This window comes from Phyllostomus hastatus, unplaced genomic scaffold (genome assembly GCF_019186645.2).
Source record: "Phyllostomus hastatus isolate PE091 unplaced genomic scaffold, TTU_PhHast_1.1 phas_contig_86, whole genome shotgun sequence".
NCBI classification, from domain to species: Eukaryota; Metazoa; Chordata; class Mammalia; order Chiroptera; family Phyllostomidae; genus Phyllostomus; species Phyllostomus hastatus.
In genome coordinates this window covers 23,663,958-23,689,727 of record NW_025333977.1, presented here as the reverse complement: position 1 = coordinate 23,689,727, position 25,770 = coordinate 23,663,958, and the positions used below count along the sequence as shown (strand labels likewise).

The following is a 25,770-nucleotide window of genomic DNA, read 5'->3' as shown; positions in this document are numbered from 1 at the left end:
GAACATGGAATCTGGTATCTAAAAAGAAATTTTAAACATCACATTAAAACATTTATGGGTAAGAATGGTGGTTAGCTGTTGTGCCTAATTCTCATCCTACCATATACATTAAGCCACATAAAAGTAAGAGAACTGCAAAGATCTGCCAAACACCAGATTAAATTTCAAAAAAGAAAATCCAAAAAACAAAGCAAAAAAAAAGTTCCAAGGAAGAACAGATAATAAAAAATTAAATTATTACCTGTATCTATTGCATGCCCAGAGACACAGAGACACAGGCTTTTTGCAGCTAGAATGCAGCAGTATCCAATTTTATTCAAAGACTCATTTCTGGGGCTTTCAGTGCTATTTCATCCACTAATTTCACTACTAATGCCTCTCCTTTTATACATATTTATAAAATGTTAATTCCTTTAACATTTGGGAAATGGAAATTAATAAGCAGCAAATAATCCATAAGTGATGAAATATTATTGACTAGTAAATATTCAAAAAATGTCTAGTCTTACAAGCAACTAATAAAAACAGGTAGTAAAGTTTTAAAGAATAAATAGTAAGCCCATACCTTCTTAAATAGTTTTTGGCAAAAGAGATGGAAATAAAACCTATGAATATTTTCTTCAGTAAAACACAGAAGCATACAATTAACTTATAAGAAAAACTAAAAGAAATGAGTTAAGTATTCAACTAAAGATATTAGTTGAAGATCTACAGAAAAAAAATAACCCTAAAAAAAGAATGAGGCAAAAGAAAAAATATAATACCAAAGTCAGCAGAAAAAACAAAAGACTAGTGAATTAGAAAGCATGATGGCAGAAATCATAAATTAATCTGAAAGCTTTTGTTTTTAGAGAAAAATTACCAAATCGGCAATTCTACTAAATATACTATTGAAATTCCATTTACTATCTAGTTTCTCCTCAAAACAACTACACCTATAAAGGTTTCACTGCATTTTCCCTTTAACATAATGCTTTTCATTTGTCCATGAATCCTTCAAAAATATTTTAGGCTTCATTTTGAAATAAAAAAATGAACACCTAATATTATCTTTCCTAATTCAAATTCTTCTCACTGATATACTGTATCACGTATGTAGTTTAAAAGTTTCTATGTCTTTATCTCCACAACTTATTTCATCAAAGACTTGGTATGTAGTTTTAGACAAATACAACTTAAAATCATTGTTTGACAATCAAACACATTTATACCACATTAAAATCCTTCATCTTCTGGAGAATTAACTTAGTCTTTAAAAATGTCTGCAGAGAAATTTTAAAATTTAATGAAATATCTGCACTGTTTTTACAATCCTTTTGTCAGTATTTTGTCTACACTTACCTTTAAGTTCAACACATTCTATAAAGATTTTCCTTATGGCAAAGTTTGTTTCAAAGATGTACCCTTTGGCAAAAACAAATAAAGTAATATTTGATAAAATCAAGAAACTTCTCTGTCTTATAATACTTGATTGATAAAACAAGATTACCACTAATACATATAAAGTCTACCCAGCAGGCTGCCTCTTTTCCATTTTAACGTGAATTGAAAAATTATCTTTGTCTTTCAACACTGTCTTACAGTTTGGTTTCATGAAGTCCTCACTTTAGTATGTTAAGATTGATTATTTTTATTTCTTTTCTGGCCTTGAATCTCATAGAAGTAGAAAATATTGCAGACATTACAGAATAAGGCAATTATCCTTCACTTAGTTCGGTGTTCATAGACATAGCCTTTAATATAATCAAATCTGAAGGTTGGCTTCCTCTTGCTATGTAGGGTCTCAGTGTCCTCATGGTAGCAAACCCTTGACTGCTCCCTAAGTGGCCCACATTCGGCCAGCAGTAAGTGTGCCTGAGAAAGGAACTTGTCTTCTCCACCACATTAAAGAAGAACACAGACAGGAAGGGGCAAGGAATATGTACAATGTGCGGCTTCTTTTTTTATTTGTTCATTTCTTTCTATAAAATTTTACATGAAGAGTTCAGGAGGTTTGGGTGTTTAAGACATGAAAAAAATAATCTTGATTTTATTTAGGAGATAAAATTAATTAAGAAGGTCTAGAATTTAATACTGTGACATAATAACAAATAAAACTTACACAATTTCTACTTATTTGTTTCCTACTGATTTGGGTTTAGAAAGAGCTATGCCATCCAAGAAAAAATTTTTAAAATATGGAACGCATCACAAATTTGAGTGTCATTTTTGCACAGGGGCCAGACTGATCTCTGTATTGTTCCAGTTTTAATATATGTTCTGCCAAAGCAAGCACCAAAAAAAAACCCCTTTTTTTTTAACTCTCTGTTTAGGTATTTCTGGATCCTGTGGGATCAGATTGGTAGAAGAGCAGAGATGCTATCTCAAGCATCCATGTTCAAACTACAATATTTTCTTAAATTATAATTTAAGGTCTGTTTACAACCACATTGACAATGGTAAGGTAGTAATTTGGAGTAATTACTGAATCAGCATTAAATGTTTGTCTCTTTCATATCCAATTTTATGTTTTTTATGAAGCAGCCAAAGTTAGCATTGACTGAGGTCTTTTATGTTTTATCTTCCCTCAATAGTGTTTGCTGTTTTGTTTTTCAAAAAAATTGAAAAAAAGTGTTTTATAATATGTACTCTGAAGGTCCTTATCTGAATAACAGTTGAATCTTTTAAAATTTGAGAGGTATTCTTACATTTGATCACATGTATGTAGTTGTTACAGGAAGACAGAAAACAGGTCATATATCTAAAGAGCTCTTATTACTAATAAGAAGAAGATTAACATAATAGACAAAACAAGAAATAGAAAGGAATATACACAGAGCAAAATTGCTGAAATTTATGAAAAGTTTTATCTAATACACATTAAATTAAAGTCAGTAATTTTTGTCTGGTAGTTAGTGGTAAACACTCAATAAATATTTATTGACCACAGGAATGAAGTAACATTTTTCACCCATCAAATTGTAAAAGAGTTTCAAAGATAATGTGGGTTCTCAGAATTGACAGGATATCAGCAAAAGATAATATAATTAGGTAATGTCCCATTCAAAGTAGGGATGTTAAACATCTAGATTCTAGATTCTCTGTTTAGCTTATAGTTTTTTTTAATAAAAGTAAGAAGAAGAATACATTTTAAAACAGAACATAGCTAATTCTCAACCAAATTGCACTTAAACAAATAATTGCCAATAATCTTAATGTAAATAGCAAGCCAATGGTATTTAGGACACAAAATGTTTTATTTTAAGGTATAGATGGATGGGTCTTAACTTCAAATATTACTATCCCTGGTGAGAAAATTTCCCCCAGTATATACATAAATGGAGAGAGAAAACAGCAAAGATACAGATACCCTAAATAAGGTCGCTAAACAGAAAGTGGGGCTTCCCCTTCCCCAGCAGCCTTGATTCCAAGGAACAGTAGGAAAGTCTGTGGGGAAACAACGGTGCTGGTCTTCCTTGTCATATTATTGACACTTCTTAATGTTTAGGGTTCTCAAAAAACTACTATTTTTTTCCCTACAGTTTATCCATAGTGCCCAGAAACCATTGACTTCCTGGAATTTTTATTAAAAATTCCACATTCTTGCCATGTTTTCAGATATTGTGGTCTCTGCCAATAAATTCTAATAAATTTTTACTTCTTTTCTTTCAGTAACATTCTAAAGAATATGATTCAGACTCAAATTAATCACTGATCATTTTAATGGCTCCTAGGAGTTTACTTCCGATACCTCTTATTATATTAAATCAAACTTGATAGTGTGCTATATCATTGCTCAGCTGGGTTTTCATAAAAGCACTGGTATTTAATATGATTTATACCTGGTTTTCTGTTAATATCTTTGCTTATTGTGTGCTTTATTTTTAAAACAGACATTCCTAGCAAATGGCACTTATTTAAAATATATCATACTTCTAAAATATTTTACAAGAAGCATTTTACAGTAAAATGTTTTTTATGGTCACATAATAGTGAACAGAAACATTTTACTTAATTTATAATCAAAATATTAATACTTATAGTTTGGTTAAAATATATGAACATATATATATGTTTTGATTATTTAAAGGATAAATTATATCCCAAGACTATTAGGATATTTAAAGTATTGTATTTTTTTAAGCTCTGCAGCAAAGGGGCAGCTCTTGGAAAACGATTTGAAGCACCTGCCGAAGATATAGCAAGTGTGGCAAGTTTTATTGAGACAAAGCTTGTTATATGCTATCTACGGATGAGGAAACCTGACCTTGCCTTGAATCATGCACACAGGTAAAATGAAATACTAATAACCACAAGTAAGTATTATCTATGCAAGCAGAGGGTATTATGTGCACCTGTATTATCAATTTCCATTCCACTTAAATTTAAGAGAAAACAAAAACACATTTCTTCATTCCTTGATTTATGTTAAACTAGACAATTCTAGATACGACAAGGAACATCAAAGCCTAATGAACGAAATAGACATGAACAACTATTTCATAATGTAGGGCAAAATAAAAATGCAAATAACTGTAGTAGCAAATTACTGAAGGAAGAAAGGAGGGAGCAAATAAGGTAAGTAAGGGAGGTGACATTGAAAAATGAGAGGATTTCCAAAGTGCACAAGATACAGAGAATGCTGGAAGGGAATTCCGACTGTGAAGCATAAGCAAAGACTGAAAGTCTGTCACTTATTTTGGGTCACAGCATAGCTACTCAAAGGACACTATGCAAGTGTGAGAGCTGTCTAAAGGTGTGAGACACTTTTTATCTATGTCCTTCAAAATTTATTTTTCATATTTCTATCACTCTTCAGAATTCTGTATTGTTACAATATCCTGTGACTTTCTAGATTCCCCAGGCCTGTCTTTTTTCTATTAAAAAAAAATTCCTCTTTTATGGCCTATTTCTTAAAAGCCTTGCTCTTCTTCTCATGGGTAATAATCAGTTTAATCTACAGCAGAGATAAAGTGATTCTGTTATGCCTTTCAAATAACTTTTTCCTTAGAATCATGATGTGTCTGTCCCTCCCTGCCTGACTTAGAGTAATTTACCTAGAACATTTGGCTTTTCCATCTTCTGACCTCATAGCCTGTATTCTTTTGGATACAAACAACACCACTAATACCAACATGAAAGAAAAATGTCCCCCCCCCTGCTAATAACCACTAGGAAATATAACTATCAGTCATATCATGGCCTTTTATGTAAGCAGGACACCTGCCACTATGGTAAAAGTCACTTACATCCCCACAAGGATGTGAAAGTTCCACCCAAGATTCTTCACACCCCTAAGGAGACCTCAAGCTTATAGGATTGATTAACATGAAGGACTAACAGACAACAAAATCACTTTGCAGTTCACAAGATAACCCGCTTGAGAGAAATGTTCCTGCTTAAATAAATTATAGAACCTAAGGCAGATTCTCTTTGACAATTAAAGAAGATTCAGATGTCTATATTTTCTGGGAACATTTTATGTAACCAGTTTCCAAACCCTGTATCAGGACATATGATTTGTCCAAGAATTACATTCCATTTCCATTTAAAAGAACCAATTTTGAAAATGTAATGTGTATTTTAGTATGTCAAGGTATTGGAATTTCTGGGCTACTTTGGTCACTTGTGAGCATCTTGGGAAACAAACTTGAAATTAGGTCTAGCCTAGAAAAATCTATGGGTATATGCAAACAATAAAGTGTTGAAATGCAGTAAAAGTAATTAATTATTCATCACCTTCCTCATGGCTTTTGCTACACATAAAAAGGTCTACCAATATAGCCTACACTTTAAGAAAAATATCTTCTGGATATTCAAAATAGCATGATGAATTTTCAAATCACATATAATAACAAAAGTGCTCCAGTTGGTGTGGCCAGGTCAAAATTCTATTCAGGGTTTTAAAAATAAGAAATAAACATGATGAAAGATTTCACTAAAATCCAAATATAAGAAAGAGTTAAATGCTGCTGTGCCTGAAGATGCAAGGATTACCTTCTATAAGTTCACTATTTGTACTTAAAAACTTTTGTTTTAAAACTGACTGCTCTTTCAAGACCTTGAAAGTTGCTGACAGGAGAACATATAATAGTGAATAATAAAGCGATATTCCTGTGTGCTAGAATTAACATTTGTGTCTTTCTTCCTATTGTCAAATAATTTTTGCTTGTTTCTAAATTGAACATTAAGTAAGAAATGCAAATCAATAGAGGTTAAATAGTCAAGTCATACAATTAATAATGCACCAAGTAAAATAAATCTTTTTGCTGGGCTTGTATATTCCAGAAGAAAGTGCATAAGATTCTAATATTAAAATATTTTCAGAGATCTCAGATTTAAGGCAGAATTGAAATACAATCAATAAATATATTTCTAAATTAATTAATCAGTGTACTCAGTCTATAAATAGCTTACAACAATTGGTGATACTTTAAATGTAAAATTTTGCTTTAGTATTATTAACACATTGTGATGATTGATACTAATCATAGATCAAAATTAAAATATTCCTTTTTGCATTTATTTGCATTTGCTGAAGCATCCTTTCTTTAATTTTATGTAAATGTGAAGTCTACTGCATATATTTCAGAGATTTATTAACACAAAAATTAGCTTTAACCACCATGTAGTCTGGTTTCTGATAAAAATAAGTGCATGTTGTTTTGTCATGTAGAAGACTATGAGAACCAAAACTTGACAGTTTAAAGTTCAACAAAGGTATTTTTTAAAAATAACCAGCTGAGGCCCTGGCTAGTGCGGCTCAGTGGATTGAGTGCTGGCCTGTGAACGAAAGGGTCTCTGGTTTGATTCCCAGTCAGGGTACATGCCTGGGTTGTGGGCTGGGCTCCCAATGGAAGGGCACTTGAGGGACAACCACACGTTGATGTTTTTCTCCCTTTCTTTCTCTCTCCCTTCCCTTCTCTCTCCCTTCCCTTCTCTTTAAAAAATAAGTCAATAAAATCTTTAAAAAAAAATAACTAGCTGAGTATTGGCATTTGAAATATGATAATAAGTGATACCAAGTCTCTAGAAATACTTATTAACAAAAATAGTTTTTCCTTTTTCCTAATAACATATTCAAAGTGACTAATGTGGACATCTTTTTTTTTTATTTCAATCAAACATGATGCCTCAGTTCATCAATCAAACATGTCAAATCTGTGCTCATTTCATCAAACTAGTGTCATTGTTTATCAGTAGGTGTTTCAAAAATTCTTAAGACTGATTTCAATTACTGCTCTCTGATCAAGAGCAGAATTATATTTTTTATGTATATAATTGTAAAGATTCTAGTAATACATGTCACTCTTTTGCATATTTCTCACCTTTAGATTTTGGTTTGTTTTTGTTGCAGAATTTTGATGCCACAAAGTAGCAAGCAAAATGAAGTGGAAATAACAAATATGTGGAAAAATTCTGTTTTCAAAATTGTTTTATAATGGTGGCATCTATATTCACTCATTCATTCAACAAATATTTATTGACTTTCTACCAAGAGCCTGAGCTAGGCAGTGGAGAGACAATTGTAAACAGGAAATATATGGTATTTACACAAAGTATAATGTAGCAAGCAAAGTTAAAAATGAATATTAATAAAACTATGAGAATAGAGTGTGATAAACAGAAAGAAATAAAGAAATAAGCATAATACATAAACAAAGAAATAAACATAATTTCATGCTACAGAAGCAATGTAGTATATTGAATCAGAGGACGGAATCTTGAATCTGACTGCTAAGGTTTAAATTCTGACTCACCTACTCAGCCTGAGTTTAATTTTTTACAAAATTGGGCTATAATGATAGTATCTACTTTATATATACTGTCTCACAATGTTTTGAAAAAATTATACACAAACCCATGGATTTTTTTTAATGACTCTTCCAGCCATGAAAGAGTCATTACCTGTCTTCCTGCTGTATAAAACTGTAAAACTGGACAAAATATCTAAGACAACTGTTTTCAGACATTGGACAATAATCATAGCAGGACTTTGGTCCTCAAGAGAAAGGAAATATACATTGTGAACCCCACAATTTTCTCAGTTTTTTGCTTGGTTGTTTTCCTGCCTTAATTCAGGGAGATAAATGTCAAGTTAAACTACAGTCTCACTGAGTTGAGGATGCAGAGATTAGAATTCTAGGCTGCCAAAAAAGGCTGTAATTTGGGAAGTTTGCCAAAACAGAGGTAGCTGTGTGAGGAAGTAGGAGGTAGAAGTCTACATGAGGCTTTACTGCAGATCCTTTATCAATGTGAGTAGTCAGACTTCACATAGCAGAGATTTCCTATTAAAGGTCTAAGTGCTAAATGGAAATACTACAGAAGCTGCAGTGATAGAAGATGTTGGTGTAACAGTGCAAAGAAGCCTCACTGAGTGCCACAGACATGCAGTTGAGACCCGAGGAAGAAGGCTGTGCTTTCTTGAAAAGGACTATACATTAGGATTAAGATCAAAGCCCAAATAGACTTCCCTATCATACACTGAAACCAAGCATAACAAGAACAAGATTTTTCATCATTTAAATTGACAAGTAGAAAAAAAAATTTCAACAAGTTTTCTGGGACAATTGCATAACCCAATTTCCTACAAAATTTAATCCAAATTGTCCAGCATAAATTTAAAAACTGCTACACATGCAAAGGAGAAGGAAAATGAGACTCATACTTAAGAAAACAATAGTCCAGTGAAATAGACCCAAGAATACCCAGCTGTTGGAATTAGTAGAGGGTTTTTTAAAAGCTTTGAAAAATTACCTCAAAGACTTTGAGGTAAAAATAGTTATAATAAGTGAAAAGATGATGAAACTCTAGCAGAAAAATAAAAACTATAGAAAAGAACCAAACAGAGTTTTTGCATAGATTGAGAAAATATGTGAAATAAAAAATTGTACTGATTGACCTTAACATCAAATTATACACTGCTAATGGTAAGCTTACTGACCCTTCACACAAATCAATAGAAACTACCCAATTTGAAGAACAGAGAGTAAAGAGAGATTTTCAAAAATTAACCATTGCTTCAGTGCTCTGTCCTTGGGAATGTAACAAGCAATCTAGCATACATGTAATTGAAATCTCAAAATGAAGTGAAAGTGAATGGTGCATAAAAATAGTTACTGAAAATTCCCCAAATTTGGTTAAAAAAAGGAAGAGCCAGTTATCTCCAACTGGGATAAATACAAAAAGAACCATATCTAGGGACATCATAATGAAATGCTTGAAAACCCAAGATGGAAAGAATATATTAAAGACAGCCAAGGGAAAACAACACATTACATAAAAAGAACAATAATACAAATAACATGTGACTTTTAATCAGCAATAATGAAGACCAAAATACGATGAACAACTTTAAAGTGATGAAAGATGTCAAATAAATGATGTCAAACCAGAATTCTATTATTCAGCAAAAAAATTCTTTAAAAAATGACAGTGAAATAAATATATCCTTATATAAAAATAGAAGTTTTAGAGCTAATCTTTAGCAGAACTACACTTTGAGAAATAATAAAGATATTTCAAGCTGAAGTAAATGACAATAAATTGAAATTTGAATCCACAAAAGTGGCAAATAAATAAGTAAATATGAAAAACTATTTTTCTTAAAATTTATTTAAAGAACATTTTGTCATATCATCTAAGTAAAAATAATAAATAATAAGATTACATTATTTCAATGGGAAATATTTGACTACAATACCACAAAGGCCTGTAAGAGGAAGCACAAATGGAATTTTATTACTAAGGTGTTTACATGAAATAGTACAATATTAACTCTAAGTAGTCTGTTAAATTAAGAATGTATATTGTAATCATTAGAGTAAATAAAATAATGTAAAAGTACAGCTAGAAAGTCAATAATGGACTGAAAATTATATACTAAAAATATTTAAGTAGCTGAAGATAAGTGGAACAGGAGTAATGAAGAAACAATAATGAGTAGAATATTGGAAGATAATAAGATAGTAGAGTTGAACCAAACCATATGAATAATTGTATTAAATATACATTGATTTAACATTCCATTTAAAAGACAGTGATTGCCAATCTAGATTAAATCATAAGATTTAACTATATGCTATCTAGAAAAAGACATAGGTTTAAAGTAAAGGGAATAAAAATGATATAACTTACAGTGAACATTTAAACCTGTTTTTATGTCAGGTTCACCTGTGTTAATATCAGACAATGTGGACCTAAAGGAAAAGGGTATTACCAGAAATAAAAATAAGGCTCAATAAAATTTCAGAAATAAGAAATTTGATGGAACTTTTTCTCTAGCCACAATGAAATTAAAATAGGAATTATTAACAGTAAGATGAATAGATATTTTGTCAAAGAAGACATACATGTGGTCAACAGATATATGAATAGTTCCAACATTATTAATCATCAAGGAAATGTATATCAAAACAATAAGATTTCAACTCATACATATTAAGATTGCTAATGTCAAAGAGAGAAGCAATAGTAAATGTTGCTCAGGGACTAAAGGAAATGCTTGTCGCACCGTTGGTGGAAATGGTAATAAGTTTAGCCTTTATGGAAAATAGTATTGAGGTTCCTCAAAAATTTAAAAATAGAACTACCATATCATGCAGCACTTCCACTACTGGATATGTATCTAAAGAAAAGAAGTCAGTGCTTTGAAAAGACATTTGCATTCCTGTGTTCAACATTATTCACAGTAACCAAGGTGTGGAAGCAACCTAAGTATCCACTGATGGGTGAATAGATAAAGAAAATGTAAGATGCACAGTGGAATACTATTCATCCATCAAAAGTAGGAAATCCTGCCATTTGTGACAAAATTAATGAATCTAGAGGACATTACACAAGTGAAATAAGCCTGCCACAAAAAGACAAATACTGTCTTCTCACATATATGTGGAATCTGAAAAAGGCTAACTCTTAGAAACAAGGAGTAGAAAGATGGTTGCTTGGGCCTGAGGAGTGAGGAAAATGGGAGATGTTAGTCAAAGAATGCAAACTTTGTTATAAAATGAGTAAGTTCAACTTTGTTATAAAATGAGTAAGTTCTGGGAATCTAATGTATAGTACTGTATTATGTACTTGAAATTTGCTGAGGGTAAATTTCGTGTTCTTACCACACCAAAAAAAAAAAAAAAGCAACTGTGATGTATGTAATGTGATAGATGTGTTAATTAATTATGGTAATCATTTCACAATGTATACATGTATCAACCCATCGTATTTGACACCTCAAATATATTCAATTTTCATTTGTCAGGTATACATCAATAACACTTAGGGAAAATTAAAAATAGATGAGCAAAAATATAAATAAAATTTGGCCATTAAATCCAGTTGCATTATATAAAACAAAATAATTCTCACAATCTTAGATGAACTTAAACAAAACCACAATATTGATAATGAAATAAAACATTTTTGGTACCATTTTCTTGATATGAACAAATGTATGTTATTAAGTCTTGGTACTGCTTGTAGAGAGATAATGATAGAAAACACAAAAGAGAAAGATGTGATTTTACCTGCAGGTATACAACCCCAGTTACTTCACAGTACCTTGGTTTGGGGAAACGTGTAGATGACTGTTCTTATTACATTGCCATTCATTTCAGAAAGACTTTACATTATCCATACTCATTTTACTCATGAAGGAGGGGCTTGATTTAGAAAATCCCTGTTTCTTCCTAGTTTTGGCCTTCTGCAATCAATGGATTACTGATTGTTCCTTCCAATTGAATGAAATAAGCACAATCTAAACACACATGAATTCATGTTTGGATGAGCCTGTGCGTGTGGAGAAAACAAGGGAGATCATGGCATTAGCATCTTAAAGATATCTGGTTGGACTTTTTGCAAGCTAGCCACTTTGTTCTTTGAGAAGTTAGTCATGTTACAATACTGTACGGGCCATTAGTATCTTTATATGTCTCTTGCTATTTTACCCTGATGCAAATGTATCTACCTGTAGAACATTCTTCCACTGAAAACTATATTAAACACTCCCAACATTTCCTTTTAATTTTAAAAAGAATATGAACATGCCAATTTCTGTGGAAGGACAGAGATTATGTTCATCATACCATACCTCAGAGAATAGCCACAATACCTGTCTGCAGTACAAAGTTGACAAGTTAAGAAATACTTCTCAAGCCAGAACAAAAGCAAGCATTTATTGAACACCTACCATGTAGCAGGTATGAATTCAGCACTTCATATGCTATCACAGTTAATCCTTCTAAAATGTCTTGAGGTTTTCTTACTACCATTTTCCAGATAAAGGAACTAAATTCCAGCAAACCTATGACATCCCAGTAATTTTTCTTTCTTCTAAAAATTCTGGCTGTCATTTCATTTCATCTAGAAAATGATATAAAAATCACAGCATATTTAAAATGTGGAGGGGTTCCCTTACAGGTTGAGATTGCAGTGGGAAGTAGTGGGCATCATCCTGATATCATAGAATCTAGACTCAATTACCATTTTACTGATTGTTTTCAAAAGATTTGCTTTCCTCATGTGTGATTTGTGAATAATATTTAGCAAGTCTACTGAAAAATATTGATTCAACACAGCTTGTGATTTGTAATACAAATCACAAGATTCTAGCATATATCAACACTTTCCTTCCTTCTTTTTTACCTAAAGCCCTGCCTCTCCTTTGTGACTGTCACATAAATTAATAAATAATAAGTCTTGCAAGGTAAACACATAGTCTTAATTGTGTAAACAAATTTTAAGTAAGGAAAAAGAGAATGAAAATTAGAGCAAATAAATTCAAAAAAAAAATAATTAAATATGGTCACGTATTATCCAAGGAATACAGATGTATAAGTGTCTAAGAGTCATCATCTGCTTATGAATAGCAGGAATAGAAGCAGGACCTTGATGGTTCATTCATCTTATTAGAAGTTTTTTTTTTCTGAAGAAGGAGGAGAAGGAAGAAGAGAAGTAAGAAAAGGTGAAGGAGGAGAAACAGAAGGACAAGGGGAGGGAAATAGAAGGACGATGAGAAGAAAAGGAGGAGGAAGGAAAACGGGAGAAGGGAGAGAAGGAAGAAAGGAGGAAGGGAGGGTAGGGAGGAAAAGACAACAGCTGCATTGATAAGAGGAAAATTTTAAGAAAGGAAATGTAGAAAAACAGATTGACCCCCTCTAGAGTTTTCAAGGATAGGCAGGTTCTAAAACTGAATCAGATTCCTTGAGTTGCCTAAGTTGCAAAAGATGTGATAAAAGGATCATACTCTATTTATATTAAATATATTGACAAACTTTCAAGCTTTTATTTGTATTTTTCACTATACAGAGCTTGTAATAGATTAATTAAATAACTCCACCTATGGAATTCTTATATTGCCTCCATTATACTTTGCCATTCCTTCCACGGCTCTTCACCCATATATTCATTGTCTAACTTTATATTCAGATTGAATGCATTTTAGTTTACAATCATCTTGCTCGATGCTTTATGTCTTGTCCTAGCTTCCACTCTTTCTCTTCTAACAATTTAGTCTAGTCTTAACTCTGGTGTCAGTATCCATTTGGCTTTTATCTTTCCTTTTCATTAATATAAAAAATGGTTTATACACGAGGAAGCAGTATATTAATGGAATGGCGTGGTGGTGTTCTTATGCCACAATACATCTGTCTAACTTTGGAAGGTAAACCTACCAGTTTTTGTTGGCTTGCTCCCCTGCTTTTGATTACCCTGTTGTTCTTGAAAAACAGAACAGGGGGTGCTCGTGCACAGCTCACATGCTAAGTACTGCCTTCAGGAAATGTTCATTTTGATCCAATCTTCAGAGATAACAAGAAGGCTGCACAGACACTCCTTGTGGGTGGGTTTCTTCCTATGTTATTGTAATACGATTCTATTATATTTGCTTCCCACTTTCTAATATACTGTCTCTAAAATCCATTCTGATGGGTTGAACAAATCACTTATCCTTTCTGCAACTTCTTCTTCTGTAAATTCTCACTGGGATATTAAAAACATTTGTGTACTTGAAATATTCTAAAGCATGTCAATTGCTTGGCCTGAGGTAAATACAAATGAGAACAGAAGCGATGTGTTTGGTTCTGCTTCTTGCAAGGTCAACTGATTTTTTTCAAGTTCTAAATTTTTCAGAGTTGATTCTGTAAATACAAATAAAGAAAAAGCTGTAAATTCCCTCGTATGCAGTTAAACAAGGTTCAACAAGCAAAGGCCTGGATTTGAGTTCCTGCAAAATCACTGACTAACCTTTACTTTCATGAATCACTTAACTTTTCTTTGCCTCAGTTCTGCATTTCTGAACATTACCTTCCTTAATATTTACAACAGGGATCAAATGATATTATAGATGGGAAAACATTTTGCAAATGGAAAATATTTGTGCAAATCTTAACTTTAAGCTCAACATTGTATTTATTTTTAAAGACCTCAGGTGACCAACTTGAAATTTCACACAATTCTAGATTTCACGAACTTCTTTTCATCATGAGCACATTTGCTCTGCTTAACACAGTGAGCAGCCAGTGTAGCTAATGCTCACCAACAAAGTGAAAACTATTTGGTTGTCCCCATGGGGACATTTGTTTTTAACCTCCTAATTTACTACCTTTACATACAAAAAGATTTCCGACATGGAGTTAGAAAATGGAATAGGTCAAGAGCAGTACTGAAGCTGAAGAAGTGTTGGGAAGTACAAGAAGTTGGTGAATACTGCATGTTCAAAAATGTTAGGAATAATTAAGGAGTTGTTTGTTAATTGGAGAACTACCAACATTTCCAAATTTAACCAATACTGTTTTAAAGTACTAAAGCTTATTCCCAGGATAAACTACAAAACTGATGTTAGTGTCTTATTCTCAAAGCAACTTTCCTCAATGTTTTTCCACCCTTTCCGTCCTAAGGGTATTTTCTGGGCTATTTGGCATGGAGAAATCACACATAAGCTATTACATGTAGGGCTACATGTAATGAGAGGCAAACTAGAAGCAGACCAGTTTTTATAGAGCAGGTAAAAAACATGGCTTAGATGCCAGCCCCTATTCATTGTATAGCTCTTGTCGACCCGTCTTTGATGTTTAAGTTTCCTTTTTACCTTTTTTCCCAGGTAGAAATCTCTTGTTGGGTGTATCCAACTTGCTCTTACTCTAATGTTTTTCCTTAGCTGACTGCCTTACAAATAAAGGTACCATTCTACTATTCATTTTACTTTATATAATGTATGAATATGTATTTCACGGATAAGGATATTTTTGTGGATATTTTATATTATTGACAACATAGTACTAGCCTCAATTAACATTTTGCAAATTCTGGGGCTATGCTGGTACTGCTGTATTTACCTAAATTCTTTCTCACTTCCTCTGCTGTTGCTGTGGCAAGAATTCTTCATGTTTATCCTCATGTTTGGCCTGTGACTTTTCCTTATTTTTCACAGCTTATTTTCCTTAAACAGTCTTAAGAGCAGCCATATGTTAAGTTATAATACCTTTTGTTTGAAAAAAAAAGTCTCCCTGATGGCAGGCACTGCCTGTAACTTGGCTCACCAGTTACACTGTGACATACATTCCTTAGGAATCTTCCTCACTAGAGGGAATGCAGACCATGTGCCTTTTCTAGGTTTCCTGAAGCAAAATAATTTTTTAATTGGATATAAATGTCCTTATATTACTCTTATATTACCAAGTATTGAGCTTTTGTTAGAAATCATGACTTTCAAGCTGAAGACAGTAAATTTCACAGTAGTATTTGATTTTTTGTTTCTTTTTGGTGTTTCATTGTTCGATGTTGGGCAGATAATAGAAGTGTGATATATAACTTTGCTATTTATTTAACCTTGATCTTTATGCATTTTAGACTTTTAGATTCTGTAAGCTTTCTTCCTAGAGCCTGTTTAAAACATACAGGCTCTGACAAAGTAGTTTTTGGATTTTGGAAAGAAAATAATGTGAGAATCACATTGAGAAGTCACCTGTACAGAGACCAGAAAAGAGAAGGGGTATTTTGGTTTTAGGAGAAAGGTCAAACGGATGGTGTGTTATAATGCAAATTATTAAGCAAGCACAATCCATGTGCCTCTTCATCTTCATTTGCACAGTCAGAGCCTTCATTCCAGTTTTTACTATTTACTTGTCCTCAAGCTGGTCTTACGATCCCACTTTATTTTTTAACATTATTGAAGATCCCACAGAGCTTTTACTTTATGTAGGTTATGTCTATAAATATTTACCATATTAGAAATTAAAATGTAGACATTTTAAAATATTTAGTTATTGATTTAAAAATAATAATAAAACTATTACACATTAACATAAAATACATATTCTATACAAAATGCATGGCATTATCAAAGGAAACTGGGTTGCCATATTTGATTCTGCATTCAATATGTTTTAATGTGGTTGAACTATATGAAGAAAATCCATTCTGACTCAGATGTATATTTAGAAAAGAAAGAGAATGCTAATAGACTTTTTAGATAATCTTGAATAATCCTCTTTGATAATACACCAAGACTTAGCAAGGGGTATTTTCTTAAAGATTAACTGCAATATAGATTCTGAAATCATATCAATTTGTGCTCTGTTACATTAAAAGACATTTGGTCTTCCTTACACTTTGAATAGATTGTTTAACCATGCATGAGTTAGTAACATCATATATTGGTTATTTGGAAAATTATGCATCATTTGCAAATTTCTGTTATGCAGAGTTCAGTTATGCAATAATAAATTTTTTAAATTGCATGTTAATATCACCACTCTCATCAGAAAAGTCTTTAAGCATTGGGTAACTGTCAGCTCACAGTGAAAGATGCAAGTTTCTCAAAATTCTAATTTTTACTTGAAAGCTCAAACTTTTATCACTGGCAATAAACAATGTCAGTTGTGTTCCTTTAAGTGACAGGCACACATTTTATTTTTGAGAAACGTCTGCCAGATTCCAAGCCTGAGAATCATAGTTTGTTAGTTCTTCTGAGTAAAAGGTGGTGTTCCATGGAAACAGTGACTAAGTCAGCTCACAAATGCAAACACTGGTGCAAGCACTGTCCTCCAGACCGCCATTACACATTGTTGTGCTTGCGAGAAGTGCTTTATGCATATGGCCCATCTAGCCATGCCAGACACTAAAAAAGACCATTCCAAATCTCTAGGGTTGAGATTTATAATTTGGTAGGGCAAGAAGGGGGTATATTCAATTAGTAAGGAGTACACTCAGTGATTACTAGAACAGTTTGCTATCACTGATTTGATTTCTGAAAAAGAGCCTACAGTATTACATACCATGGCTTTTGTAACATTAGTGCAAGCGTCAATACAGTGAAAAAGGAAAGTAATGTCTTACTATCATTATGAAAATAATGACATTGTGAGCCCTCTGAAAGTGGCTAGGAACCCTTGGGAATCTGCAGGCCACACTTGGAGAACCTCTATAGTTCATAGACTCCTCAGTCTCCTCCCAGCTTTTGTGTCTCTCATCTTTCTTCAGATTGTTGCAATGGCTGCCTTCTTAAAAAAATGTTTCCATCACATGCTTGCTTAGTAATCCCTGAAGCATTAGTAATTTCTTCCATAACATTAAAAATCCTCTAATGAATAGATTCTTAATAGGTTCCTGCCTCCACTGATAGTCAGTTTATTACTGTAGTCAACCAAAGTTACATGGACGTTTTTAATATGGTTTGCCATCCTCTATCACCCAGTCACTTGGGGGCTACTTTTCCAATTTGAATTTTCTACCACTCATCCATAATTGTGAACATTCCAAAGTGCAGCTCAAAATTCACTTCCTCCTTATATATTTCCAGGTTTTATATTTTCTGCCATTGCAGACCCTTTTCCTAAACCTTTTGTTCTTTTCATCTCCTTTGTATGCATCTAACAATGTAACTCCAGTCTCAGTGCATTTATTGTTGATTATGTGTGTATTTTTCTGGTTTTTCACAATTGGGTCAACACTCCCATTAGGGAGCTAGTTGCTTATTGCCTAACATAGCTCTTTAAAGAAAACAAGCACAATATATGCAATTGTCATTATATTCACAGAACTGGCAGAACTTTTAAAGAAGTTCATAAAATGTGTTCTTTCCAAAGTACTGTGCTATGACACTTTACTTGATACAAGTCACAACAGGTTACAACTCAATACTTTGAGCCAAAAAGAATAGATATATTGTAGAATGTCAAGTGGTAGATTTAGTTATCTTTGTCAGTAATGAAGGATTCATAAACACATTAGAAAACCCTCTGTATTCAAAGAGAAACCATTAAAATTCTCATAAATAGTAGACTTCCCTAATTAAAGTCACTTTAAGTAATGGTGATTTGGGTTATAACTAAACATTGAATCCAACAATGACAGCTTTTTCCATAATCAAAGTCCATATCCAATTCCAATTTGATTTTAAACTTGCAAACCATAGTATATAATCTATGGTTTTAGCCAGGATGGACACTGTATACATACAATGCCCATTGTGGTATAATTCTGCTAATTCTGTTAATTTAACAAAGGGAATTCCAAATGCTTCATAAACCCTAAGAGTTACACTAATGTTTCTCCTTTGGTTTAGGAGCTATAGGGGGACTTTTACTAGATAAAAAATATTCTTACCTGGATGTCATTTATTAATCTCCAAACCAAAAAATAATAATGTTAATATGAGCTATTTTAATGCTTGATAATATACAAATAGTTTTGATCTTGCTATCAAAAATCCCTCTAATTCTCAGACTCTAAAAAAATAAGCATCTCGTTTCATTGTGTCATGAAACTAATAGAATTCATTACATTTTATTTCAATCTACTTTAAAAGTTCTTGCATAATTGCCTATTGAATACAGCATAAATAATAATAGAATGTAAGAAGACATTTATTTCTATATAATATGCCTACTCAACATATTAATTTAAGTTTGAATTCACCCTTCTGGCTCTTTTCTTTAAAAACTGTACGGTGTCTGGAACATGGTTTATGCTCATTAATTATATCTGAATGAATCATTCTGGTAGGTTAGAACAGAGGGAAATTTATTAATTGTACTTTTCAAAGTAATCATTCTAAAATGCATCCCACCCAAGCAACACAGAGAACAGAAGAAACATGATATGTGTCAGGCTGTTCTTGAACCACCGCCATTGCTAATCCACCCCCCACCCCCTCAATGTTACATAGACAGATGAACAAGTCTTTACATCTACATCTTTGGTTTCTGAATCTTGATAGCTTTTCTGTAAAAGAGTTGATAGCTGGTGTTTGGTTCTCGGATCCTGAAGAAAAGATTATAGGGCCAACACTATTATTTTTTTAAGAGAACATGTCAAGAACAAAAAAATGAAAATGTCAAAAGATAGGTTGATATACTATATTACTTAAAGACTCTTTTGTTGGGAGAACTGACCAAGTGATTTACTAACAGCTTTGACTGGACAGTATTTGGATTACAATGTAGATGAAAAATAAATGGGGATTCATTTCATGTTTACTCTGTCCAAGGATTTGACAGAGAAAAAAATGGGAAAGCACAATTACAGTTTACAAACATGTGGGGGTATTTTTCTGTTTTCAAATTATGAAAAACAATTTTGTATTGGAAATTTTTCTCAAAAGCCCTACTTATCTATCTCTATATCTTTTAATTACATAAACTGTCTTTTATTCCTCATCACATCTACATACAGTTAAAGAATTATGAGATTGTATAGATCAGACATTCAACTGGGATATAAGGGCAAAAATCAGTGGAGAGGGGTCCTTGGTAGATTCAAGTCTCAATAGATGTAGATCTCATCAGAGAATCTTAGAGAAGATTAGGGTCTTTGGTGTCTCCTTTGGAAAAGTATGTTCAGTCACTAGGTAACATTGTTTTATTCCAGAAACATTCACTGAGTGTCCATTTGTGTCAAGTATTTGCTAGGTGTGAACTTATAAAGATAATTTTTGGTGAGCATTACTTCCTATTATGGAGAGGTCTCCAACTAATACAGATTAATTAAGGTAATAAAAAATAAAAAAATATTCTCCATTGCTCAAAAAAGCATATTACTGCACACTTCTAAAGATCCAGTAGCATGTAATACTTATTTTTGGTGATTATTTGATGCATTTAATTGATGTTATTCATGTTTTTGGAAGATATGGAAGACTAAAAAGTGGCTTCCTTCTAAAGTTTCCTATTACTTGGTATTGATGACCCATTAAATTTGTTATTGGAATTCTTTAACCTTCATTTCATTTTCCTAAGCAAAGAAATCTCATGCTCAACATGTTAAGTAAAATATACTTAAACATAAATCCTAATCAATCTTTAGTGTGTACCTATTACTCTATAAAAAAGACAATATAACATCTCCCTTCTAACTACATATTTTTCAGTACTGTGAAAATAAAACAATTTTAAAATATTTATCCCTCTGAATCTTGGTCATGTAAAGAAATAAGCTATTTTATGTTCAATTAAATAATTTATATGTTTCATATTTAATATTTTTCATATATAATTAATCATAATGGGGGGCAAAACATCAAGGATGATAATTGAGTTACTCCCCTGTTTGGTTTCTCTTCTCTAAACTTCTTCTGTGCCATGTACAAGCTGAATTTCAAAAATATGTGAGAATAGTTTCTTCTTGCTATTTCCTCAAAGAGCTAAGTTCCACTTTTATGCTTTTGCAAAAACATTCTTTGCCACTGTTTTGGCAGAGCTATGTGCTTTATTCAACAACAATCTAATGTAATTTTCTTATTTCAAAAACCGATGCCCTTAATTCTAATTTTATGCTCTAATACTTTATAAAATAGTTCCATTTCTCCCATGCAAATTAAACCAGGCCATTCTATTGTTCTCTCTTGCTTGTCAATATAAGATATTTAAAGTGAGCAATAGACTTCTCAATTCTTCTCAATAGGTTGAAGACTGTTGTACTTTATTTTAACTTTTAATTCTAATCATCAATCTTTTGCAGTGAACCAAGTGACAAAATAAGACACAATCACTAAGACTTCACTGGATTCTTGTGTAGTGAGAGCAGTATTGCAGGAGTTTTCTTTACATTCCCATTCCTTCCACCTACCCAGAACTTAGGTTACTAAATTGAGATTTAGTATTATGCCAACAACCCATGCTGAAAGAAGCTCTAAAAAGCAACCGTATGGAACACTTTCTGATTTTTCTGTAAATCTGTTACTGAGGACAGATTGTTTCATTATAGCGCATCTTTGGATAAGGTGATCTTTCTGATTATACTGCAAGAAATATTTGAATTGAGCAACTGGCTTATTTAAAACAAACTATATACCCTCATTTCATTAGCTACCAGCAAATCTAGAAGAAAATATGTATGTAGTCCATCTCAACCTGTCGCGGCCACCGACCAGCAGTGACCGCAGAACACTGCAGATGGCTCATCGAAACACGAGAAAAACATACACATGGACAACTGAGTCCAGTGGAGAAATAGGGACGAAACGGCCACTCTGTCTACTGGAGAGTGCCCTGGCCACCCTCCCTAGGGGAGAGCACCCTGGTCACCCTTCCTAGGGGAGAGCACCTTGGCCCCCCTCTGTAGGGGAGAACGCCTCATTCTCCCACCCGAGCAGGCTTTTATTGGGTTTGTTTACACGGGAATTCAGGTAAAGCTCATTAATCATTGCCAGGAAGTAAGGATCAAACAATAGATAACAAAGAACTCTGAGGGCCTATTTTGAGTCAGGGTCAGATAGCTAAAGAGCTGTAAAACTTTGAGGAACAAACCTACTTCTTACTTGGACCTTTATTTCATTGAGAGCATTCTAAACAAAGCAGGTTTCACAGGATTTTACATATTCTTTCTTAGGCCTGATTGCCCGGGGAACCCGCCCTTTCCAGCACAGGGATACACCGCCCTCTGTCATTGTTTCAGGCTTAGGTGGAGCAAGGGAAATAAGGCAGCCAAGAAATTAGGAGGTTTTTCACAGACAATCAGGACTCAGGCTTTGTCAAAGCCAAGGGGCAGGGGTCCATCACCCCCTTTTGCTGTAGCCCCCAAAGTCCTTCTTTGGGGGCCTCCCACATGATTGTGCCTGTCTTAGATCGTTCCCCCCTTGCGGAATCTTACCCGTCATTGGCTAATAGATCAAGCATTGGGGGCCAGGCAGGGTGAACTAAAAGGAACAGAAGCAGCACTCTTGCCAGGGAAGTAAACTTTTGTCTCCTTGCTGGCTTACGGTCCAAGGTTGTTCCCTCAGCCTTAGCCTTGGCGGGGGGTTACAGCTTCTGATACCAGGCAGGGAGGTTCCCAACATCAACCAGCCTCTTAGAATCTTAGATTTTGTGTTCTGATCTCACCCAGCCTTCATCTTAACTCTCCTACATTTAATCTTGCTTTTCTTATTCTTTTTTAAATTTTTAATTATGACAAAACACACAACATAAAATTCACCATCTTACCCATTCTTTAAATGTGTGATTCAATAATGTTAAGTATATTCACATTGTTGTACAACCAATCTCCAGAACTCTTTTCACTCGGCAGAATTAAAATTCCATACTGTGAAACAACAACCCCCCATTCCCCTCTCACCTCAGTCCCTGGCAATCAGCATTCAATCTGATGTCTCTATGAATTTATCTACTCTAGGTAACTCATATAAGTGAAATTACACAGCCTTTGTTTCTTGTGATTGGTTTACTTAATCTAGCATACTGTCCTGAAGATTCATCCATGCATGGTATGTATACAAATTTCCCTTTTTAAGGCTAGATAATATTCTATTATATTAATCAATATATCTTACGTTGTGTTTATCCACTCAACTGTTGATAGACACTTGTGATGCTCCCACCTTCTAAATATTGTAAATAATGTTGTTATGAGCATGGGGGCAAATCTTCAAAACCCATATTTCAATTTGGGGGTACATATACAGAAGTGAAATTGCTGAATCATAATGTAATTCTATTTTAAATATTTTGAGGAATTGTCATACTGCTTTCCCTAACAGCTGCATCATTTCACATTCCCACACACTATGCACAGGGTTCCAATTTCTCCATATTCTTACCAACTCTAGTTATTTTCTGTTTTTGATAGTCATTCTAATGAGTGTGAGGTGGTATCTTATTGTGGTTTTGATTTGCATTTCCTTAATTAGTGATTTTGAGCATCTTTTCATGTGCTTATTGGCCATTTGTATATCATCTTTGAAGAAAATGTCTATTCTAGTCCTTTGCCTGTTTTTAACTGTTTTTTTATTGTTGAGTTATAAAGGCTCCTTATTTATGTATCTATACATTAACCCTTTCTCAGATATATGATTTGCAAATATTTTCTTGACTTTTGTGGGTTGTCTTTTCATTCTTATAGTATTTTGATATAATCCAATTCATCTATTTATTCTTTTGTTCCCTGTAAGGTATTTTTACTTTAACCTAAGTGTTCTATAAACTGCCTTAAACTCTTTCTAGAATGGAATACAAATAGATGATAATGTAATTACTCACTTTTCAACATTAGGCATTTGTCATTTTTGTATGATATTTTAATACTTTGGACCTTGTTATGAACTCTTTTTATTTGTTAATGGCATGACTAGAACAAACAGTACTCTTGTATATGAATAAAAATTATCTATGTAGGGAGAAAGTTTTCCATGGGTCTCTTGCTTTTTTTTGCATATTCTTTGAAAAAGGCTTTTGCTTTTGCTCTAGACTATGGAAGGTGGGGGTTGGACAGGGCAGGAGAGAGTAATGGGGGGAAAATGGGGACAACTGTAATTGAACAACAATAAAAATATATAAATAAATGAAGAAAAAGATAATGTAGTAAACAGCTTTGGAAGAAAAGTCAAGTCTGACTACAGTCTTGGAAGATGGAGTTAGTGTCTCCCTCTAGAGTTGAGGATAGGCATGCTTACAGCTGAATACAAAAGATTTGCATTACATTAGCTCAGCATTCCTCTCCTGTAATGCAACCCACTGCACATGAAGGTGTCACTTGGCCTTCTTTTCATTGCCCTCTGGAAATTGTAGCAGTACAACAAAAGACTGATACACTGCCTACTGCCATTGCTATGACTAAGAAACTCTCCTTTGTCTCTGGTCCTGGAGGTTCATGTCTTCTATGAGAATCCATGAAACTATGTCAGGCTGACTTGTTAATTTGCAAGTAGGGAAAAACTCAGACCCTTCACAGTGCTCAACAATGTATTATAAGGGATTTATGTGATTATACTTGAAAGTCATTTAGTTTCATCTCCCACACAGTCAAGAATTTCTTCTACACATCCTGACAGATGGCATTCTAAATGTCACTTAAATGTTTCTACTGATAAGAAACTCTCCTCAAAACCTGTTGCATCATTGATTAATAAGTATTTCTTTATGTTGAACTAAACTATTTACAACATTATAATACCGGTTTTGGCCTGGCCTCATCTGGTATTAGATAGAAAAATTATATAGAATAAAATAATAGGATAATATGGTAGGTCTTTGTGTTTGGAATTACTTAGTCTCCGCTAATTTTACTTAATTCCCTAAATGTATCATTTTCATTTCATATTTTTCACACAGTGACCTTCAGATGCACTGGACACTCTAGACAAACTCCAATATAATGATGATCCTCACAGATGATCTAAACTATACATTCAAGGCACTGTATGGCTAAGGGGCAGCTCAGTGAAAATGTCATATATTATTTGGACCCAATACCTTTGATTGATGTAAAATTTTATTTACAGTTGTTACAGTTCTATCATATTGTTATATTTTGCTTGTGATTGGTTTCAATATTCAGACTTTTTCCATATGGTCATACTCAAGCTGTGTTTATATCTGTGAAACTGATTTTTTTTAACATTCATAACATAAGGTTTTTCCTTTTAGCTAGTCCAAATCATTTTGAATTTAGCTTCCACCATCAGTGATATTAGTTACTTGTTAGGTATGATTTACAACTATGCTGTCTGAAAATTTTATAGGCAATCTTTCAATTTCTCAAACCTTAGTTACTAATGGATGTGTTATCCACAGAAAGGCCTAAGGATAAGCCATTACATTCCTTCTTTTATAATAACCCAGACCATCCTTCTAGAGTATTGATCAGTTGTTCAACCACTTACCATCTACTGAATGATGCCACTATGCAGCATAAATGTCACCACCTTATCCATAAAGATATCATGTTTTGGCAAAATTAAAATATTCCATATTTCTGGAATTCTCTAGATTTACCAACTATTTCTAAAACTATATGTTAGCACTTTCCTAGGAGAATAAGAGGAGTGTCATTCAGGAAGATGGATCCACGTGAATGCACTTTGCTAATGGCCAAGCAAGATAAAGCCTACTGGACTCAGGCATCAATAAGAAATTGTTTCCCTGATCTCTACTCTCAAGTAAAACTAAAACCTTGGGTCCCTGAAGGAGTGGCAGCTAACATTCTTATTCACGAAGTCCAGGCAAAAATCCATGACTTCTGGTGTAGAACTAGAAGTAAAACATTTTTGTCTCCAAGGAAATAGAAAACTCTCCTGCCTCCACTGCCACTTTTTGGCATCACTAGAAATATCCTGTACCTTTATCATGGTGATAACTATAAATTTGTCAGAATGCATCAAACTGTATACTTTAAAAAGGGTGAATACTACTGCATGCAAATTATACTTCAGTGCAAAAGAATTAAATAAAGTTTAAAACAAGTTTATTTTATAAAAATTAGAGACTATATGTAAATATGAGAACAAAGAACATGAAACCAATATTGCCTTTTAAAAAAACTAAATTTTGATGTGGTAATAATCACTAATAAAATTCATTTATAAAG

The 25,770-nt window shown here is 33.2% G+C and overlaps 1 protein-coding gene and 1 non-coding gene across 2 annotated transcripts in view; one reads left to right on the top strand and one right to left on the bottom strand.

The window, feature by feature from the left end:
• Window positions 1-25,770, top strand: part of SPATA16 (spermatogenesis associated 16) — a 218,916-nt gene that overhangs the window by 69,088 nt on the left and 124,058 nt on the right. The window contains exon 3 of the mRNA XM_045851465.1: window positions 4,124-4,269. Coding sequence (XP_045707421.1) covers window positions 4,124-4,269 — 146 coding nt within the window. The remainder of the gene's footprint in view (window positions 1-4,123; window positions 4,270-25,770) is intronic.
• LOC123827592 lies at window positions 2,172-2,275 on the bottom strand. Its single transcript, XR_006787256.1, has one exon. It is a non-coding gene; the product is annotated as a U6 spliceosomal RNA (small nuclear RNA).